General features: G+C 39.5%; 1 protein-coding gene across 1 annotated transcript; it reads left to right on the top strand.

The window, feature by feature from the left end:
* The first annotated feature begins 4,969 nt into the window (after window positions 1-4,969).
* LOC139745405 (uncharacterized) lies at window positions 4,970-6,178 on the top strand. Its single transcript, XM_071655796.1, has one exon. The coding sequence runs from the start codon at window positions 5,014-5,016 to the stop codon at window positions 5,851-5,853; it is 840 nt and encodes a 279-aa protein (XP_071511897.1). The 5' UTR covers window positions 4,970-5,013; the 3' UTR covers window positions 5,854-6,178.
* The last annotated feature ends 803 nt before the right edge of the window (window positions 6,179-6,981 follow it).

Genomic DNA, 6,981 nt, shown 5'->3' with positions numbered 1-6,981 from the left:
AGACCGCCGCGCCGGTTTTCTCTTGCTCAGTCTGTCTATAGCACGAACTCCTTTCCTCCGATTTCAGATTTGATTTTCAAATAAGATGTAATTTCTAATAGCGCATTTTTGTTGATACAAGTTCAAGGAAAAAGAATGTATACAAAAATGCTATTTATAAACATGTATACATGTGAAACTAATGTTTAAAATAACTGTGTTATTGGAAAAGAGAGGCCCATGAAAAAAGACAAGCTGGTAGAAATGGCAGCATTGTCTATACAGGGGTTGCCAATTAGTGTATTAACGATTTAATCGCTGTGTGGTGTTATATTCCCTTTTGAAAACTATATAAAACTATAACGACAATATTCGAGAAGAGTATTGGACCACTAATGACAAAACACAATTCTAAGAATGTGTTAGTGGGTTGACAAGCGTGTCCATTTAGGGATGAAATCCTTTTGCAGTACATTTGGACAAAAAAAAAAGAAGAATTTTAACAACCCCGGGATTTATAATGTCTGTTTTTATATATATTTACAAATGTAATGAAGATATATGGACACTGTTGTGCGAAAGTGTCTACTTCATTTAGTTGACTACACACAAAATTATTTGTTGTTGTTGTGTTTTAAAGAAAGAAGAGAGAGAAAAAATGGGGCCCTATAAAATTATTTGTAATATACTTATGCCGCGATTGTATATTTTCATGTATGGACGACCTAGTACAAGCAAGAGATGCTTTCAATGCTGCCTCGCTGTCATTGTAACCGACAATAATTATGTAATATACCTTTGTGCCTTATTTTGCGGAATGAATGGCCTCGTTTTGGCCTTAGGCCAAATCAATCAACAGATACGTGAATGCATGGGTAAAATGTTACTTGCAGAGACCAAAAAATAAAAAATAAAAAAAAATGGAGATAAAAAGAAGGATATCAAAAAGTCCTGGACTTCATCCCGGCCCGTTGGAAGTGCAACTGTAGAATGAAGTAAGATTCATGCTGCTTTGAATTTACAAAATTTCGGAGAGAGTCACTAGCCTAAATATTCATAAATGGCGTAGGCATCAATATGTACAAATCACCACCAACAAAAAATGAGAGATATTTCAAGATTGAAATAGTGATCATGCTGTGTCCATAGAACGTAGTTTGTAGCAGAGTAAGCAGACGAAAATTCTATTACATTTTACTACATTACCAGATTTATAAGTCTTAAACATTCTAAACGAACTGTGCAGCTAACCATTTCTTTCTACTCCTATATCACAGCACGAGAAAACTTAAGTGAGAAAAAAAAAGAAAAAAATATAATGTATACAGGATATATCGTGCCACTATTGCTGGTTTATTTGTGATGTTTTTTAGACATTCAATAAAGCTCTGCAGTGAATTAATCATGATTCGTGTTCCCGTTTTGTCATCTTTAGTGTTGTTTTGTATTTTGCATTTATCAAGTGACAACGGTATGAAGACACACGCTTATCAGTCATTTCGATTTTTAAGGGTACGCAATGTTCAGAATTTATGAGTTCACGAGGGCGCCATCTTGTGTTTCTGGTCAGAGAGGGCGTTGTGGCCTGTAAATATACGACCTAAGGGTCATATCACCAAACATTATCACTTGTAGACACGATAAAGATAGGACCAAAAGAAAATTCCTACTGATTTCAGGGTCAGTTTATTTTGCTCATATTTCTCCAAGGAATAACGCTTGTAAGGATATAATTAGAATGCAAAGATGACTAAGCATATCTAAAGGGAGAACTGTGTAATGATATTCATGCTTGAAAGAATCATTCAAATGAAACGGACTTTATTTCCATCTGGCTTTATAGCATCACAACACTGGTTGAACTTATTTAATGTTGAAATAAAACAAGTTGGCTCACTTGGATAATATTACCCTCTTCATTATGCTTGATCATATTCACCACAAGAGCATCATTAGTTCAAGCACAATTTAACCATTTCACGAAAGTCTTTACCACATCAGTAATCATGACTAGAGCATTGAAAACTCTGCAAGTTCTCCTCTACACAGCTTGTCATAATATAGGACTGCAATGTATAATCTGTATAATATATATATATACATATATATATATATATACATATATATATATAAATATAAATATATATATGTATATATATATATATATATATATATATATGTATATATATATATATATATATATATATATATATCATATCACATTCTGTAACACATCAGGTATGGAGAAATCCTTTTTCAATAGGGGATTTTAGAGGATATTCAGTTACCAAAAAAAAAAGAGAAAAGAAAACAGTCCTCAGATATGAAGTGGAAAGCGAAAAACAGTATGGCAATAATTTTCACTACCATGCCCACAAAATATATTATCCCACTGTCCCTCCACTCTCATGCCCCTCCCCTTTCACCCACTTTGACACATATAAACACGAACATCTCCATACTCGCCCTACTGTTGCGGACGAGTCCATGTTTCAAAACTCATATCAGGAATTAAACGTCATCAACATATCGCCTATACAAAGAAAACACTCATTAGTGGATAGACCGCGTTGAATTTCAACGAAAAATCCACACGGAGTGCATTAATACTTCCGGTCGTGTAGTTTCGGTGTTTTGCTTGCGGTTTGTTTTTGATTTGTTAATGTTTTTATTCTATATATTAAATGTTTCGTATGTTTATATGTTTCCTTTTTGTTTGCAAGTTTGTCTTTTGTCTTTGTGTTTTGCTTGATTGGCTTCTTTTTTTTTTGGGGGGGGGGGGTGTGGAGGGATGGGTCAAAATCCAGGAGGTATTCACTTGTTGTGAGTGTGGCTCGATCGATTTGTGACGAGAACCTGTGTGACAAGAGCTGGGATCGAAACACTTATCAGTCGTGCACAGTGCGCTATTTGAATCGCCTCTTTGGGATGACCCTCCCCCCTTCCACCAACACCCCCCCCCCCCCCACCACTCCCTCTTCTCTCTCTTCCTTTCTCATCTGACTGACCTATTTCATACATCGATGACCCACAATTTTGGTCCAAGTCTGGAAACACTCGCATGAACTGCAGGGCAGTACTGACATGATCTCAATTTTCAAATTTCCGATATTTCATTTCATTTCATTTCATTTCATTAAGTTCCATATTTCTCAATGAATGATAAAAAATACATCAAATGTAACAAAATTGAATAGTACATGATATCCAGCTAGGAGGCATAATATTACAAAATGAAATAGGGCCTATACATAATATCCAGCTAGGAGACATACATAGAATACTGCAAACATATAAAACATAGTGGTCGATCTATAAAAGTTGGAATATGGGAATGAATGCTAAGGAAATATGAAGGAACCTACTAAAAAGAAAGCTTGTGGAGCGTAGGTCCCAATTAATGAGACAGTAGCCATAATTGCTTGTTTTCATCATCTTATTCCCATGAAATATGGCTTTTTAAAAGATTATGGTATTTTTTCATTCATTTTTGCCGAGGATATCGCATAAGAATACAGACTTTTGCGTATTTGTTGATGATTAATATTTTTCACTGTAATAATTACAGTCCCTCATAGAACATCACAATTTTGCAGTACCGTAATTACTCCAAAAGTACATCCACTCATACAACGTTCATTCAAGCAGTTATATACTGTAGTTTGGTCTTTGACGCTGCAAGAGGCGTGGTGATAGTCATACACTATACTTGCATGTTTATTTCTGTGTGTGGATATGAATACAGGCTTATGAAAATGTATATTTACGTATGTGTTTTGTGTTTTCCGTATAAGTGTGTGTGTGCACTTGTGCAGAGAAGCACGTTTGGTCAAAATTTAGCATTCAGCTTGTCTCGATACAGATTACAGTATTTCATCAAACCATTCTCGACAGGACCCTGAGTCCCTATGACTCTTTGTACATGATGACTGAGTTTTACCGTAGGAAGAGGGTTTAACCTATCGACTCCAACTTTTGATGAGCCATCAAAGAAGAATATAAGGCATGAATTGCACTTGTCAGATCGATAGAGGGGTGAGACATAATTATGACGATATAGGTATGATACGGCATGATATGCTATGGTTCCGTTTGAATTTTTTGACCTTCGCAATAATAATATTGATATAGATAATTATAACCGTAGACCGTGGAACTACGTTCTTTGCTACGAGCTGCGACAAAATTGGCAGTGATGAATCTGTCTCAAAGCGTCTGACCATACAGATCTATTAAATTTTCCACTCACTACGCCAGCAAACACAAAAAGTGTGCCTTTTTGTGTACCAAAACAGAGCATCGCTGATACGAGACTAGCCGCGCGAGCGAACAGTCTCACATCCGCTTGACACGCGCTCTGCGTAACACACCTCTTGCCAAGTCGTTCACTTGATATGGGCATGTATAATAACACGAGAAAAGCAGCGGAAGGAGGCAGATGAAGCATGGCATTCGTTGTGGCGAGGTGAACCTCCAACAAAACTCGGTGCCAGGGTGAAATCCGTCTCCGACCGTCGCTCGTTTCAGCGTGGGAACTCAGAGTCCTGTTACACATTTGCTCACGCGTTGTTAGTGTACCCGCACCCCATTAAGTTTTCGTATTAGCATGTATTTATCTCTATTATATTCGACACGATTAGTGACTGACATGGAATGACGTGATGAATATGTCGACTTATGCTTCTGCTATGGGCCTATGTGATCATCCTATGTACTCTCATTTTGTCACCCTGTTACTAGTGTGACTTGATAGAGCAGAAAAAGAAGCTCAATCACGCAAGCAAAGCCACAAGAGGTCTCAAGGGTAAACTAAGATCAATACGAAGCCGCGGCTAGTTCTGTCATTGTTGCACGATTCAACTGGCTGTCAAGGTTGCACGATTCAACTGGCTGTGAAAATTTCCTGTTGTCATCGTGGATTCCTCTCCACTCGTCTTACCAACACACCGTCGACGATGTCGAACGTATCCTCAGCGATCAGCAAGTGCAGTCGATGTCACCGACGAGGAAATCGCAGAGGTCGTGGCCTCTGCGATGAAGAGCGGATCGGAGTCAGATTGCGACGCGGCGCTCGAGGGTCCGAACGTCTGTCGCAGCAGACGACGCATTACGTTTCCCGCGCAAGTGAGCTTCCAGTGTGCCGTACAACAGCAGGACAATGTGGAGTTGGTGAAACATTTGTCTCAGCATGGATCTCGACTTGACGTCAATGCCACAAACCACTCGGGGGTGAGTCTCCTGCAGCAGGCCGTTCTAAATCGTAATTTGGACACCGTTAAAATCCTCCTATGCGCGACAGCCGATGTCACAACGCGGGACATCAACGGTAACACGGCTCTCCACTCCGCCGCATCCTGCGGCTTCCGCCAGGCCGCGAGTCTGCTGGTCATCTTCGGAGCCGACATGTTCGCGCTCAACCTCGAAGGAGACATGCCTGTGGATTTAGCAAAGGATAACGCCACCGTAGACATGCTGACCGTTGAGATGCGACAGCAACTGCAGAACCAAATTTTCCTCGATCAGTACGGGTTTATATTCAGGGCAATAGTCCTATGGGAGAGCTTCATGGAGTGGAGTAAGGCTTTCGTAGCGCAGGCAGCAACGTTTATGTGGAACAATGCCAAGGCGCAATATCACAGGCTGTTGGAGCAGCGACTAGCTCGGGAAACAGCCGGGAATGTTCGTTGCATTGAACATGCGATGCAGGAAAGTAGTGCGAAGAATGAGACGGAGAGTGGTCCGGAATGTGCCAAAGAGGCTCAGGGAAAAGGTGAAACGGACGAGAGTCGGGATGTCCTGGAAGCCAGTGACGTGCACAGAACTGATCAGCCTGGGTCGTGCAATTTGTCCGAATCAGTAGAATCGATCAGTTAACGGTGCTCCAAGCAAGCCAACGTGTAATCACTAATGTAGCTCTGGCTCTTTCAAGAGACTCAAGATCATTGATGACAGTCAGCAGGATGATGGTGGATCCTGGACCAGGCCAATGGGGATTGAGAATCTCGTAGAAAACGGGCTAACATGCTGCTTGTTACATTATAAGCTTCTGCTAGAAAAGGATAATTTATTTCCCCCATTGTTGGCCGCTGGTGTCTCCACAGACACGATTTAATCACAATAGGTCATGTAGCAAACCACATTGTAGGCCTACAATGTTGGTAAAACCAGAGTGCCGACAAAAGTGGGCCACCCATATAAACAAGACGGCTTAATCAATTGATTCGATTCAATTGATTGATTTAAGAATCATGCACTTCACTAACAGTACATAGAAAAGCGTTCACTCAAACTCATTTGAAGTAAACCTTGCAACAGTCTTCCGAATTAATATCAAATTTGATTTCATAAATTCAACGCAAAGAGAATTGCAACTATTTTGTTTGTTAATCTAAGGAAAGTATCAACTGGAAATTGAGTACACCCACGTAAAATACCCATTTGAAATGTGTGGGTCCCCTTAGTGATAAGGGTATATAACAAAGAAACGGATGTACTTACACTGACTAGATTTTTCTCGTGTGAATTTCATGATATCGGCTCGTTATTCACTTACTGATTTATTGTATTAGGCGAGAAGAATTACACTGCTTTAGACGTAAAATTTGAGTATCACAACCATTATGGTATATCACATCACATAGCATACATTTTTGAAGATTTGATAGATATTGGATTGTTTACATGACATGTGTATACCTAACAACGTGATCTGCGAGAAGTTAGAACTAAATATGAGTTGGTATGATACACATTTAGCCACTGAGTTGTCATTCTTGTCAGTATTGCAGTCAACGTAGAGCAAAGTTACGTTATATGAGGGTCATATACGCCCTGTAGCATTGTTCTTTTTTGGGCAAGAAATTCCATGTAATAGACGTTGTTGTGTTTATCTCAGGGCAATCGCAGAGTTCTCGTTCCAGATGATACAGTTAAATTAGACAAAGGATCGCACAATGGCAGAACTTTCACTGACATTGTGTACGTGCAATAAACAAGTCACGG

The sequence above is a fragment of the Diadema antillarum genome, unplaced genomic scaffold (assembly GCF_040938485.1).
Source record: "Diadema antillarum isolate AM-2024a unplaced genomic scaffold, OU_Dant_1.0 seq00001264_RagTag, whole genome shotgun sequence".
Taxonomy (NCBI): Eukaryota; Metazoa; Echinodermata; class Echinoidea; order Diadematoida; family Diadematidae; genus Diadema; species Diadema antillarum.
Note: the sequence above shows the minus strand (reverse complement) of the source record. Positions and strands in the feature narration are given on the sequence as shown.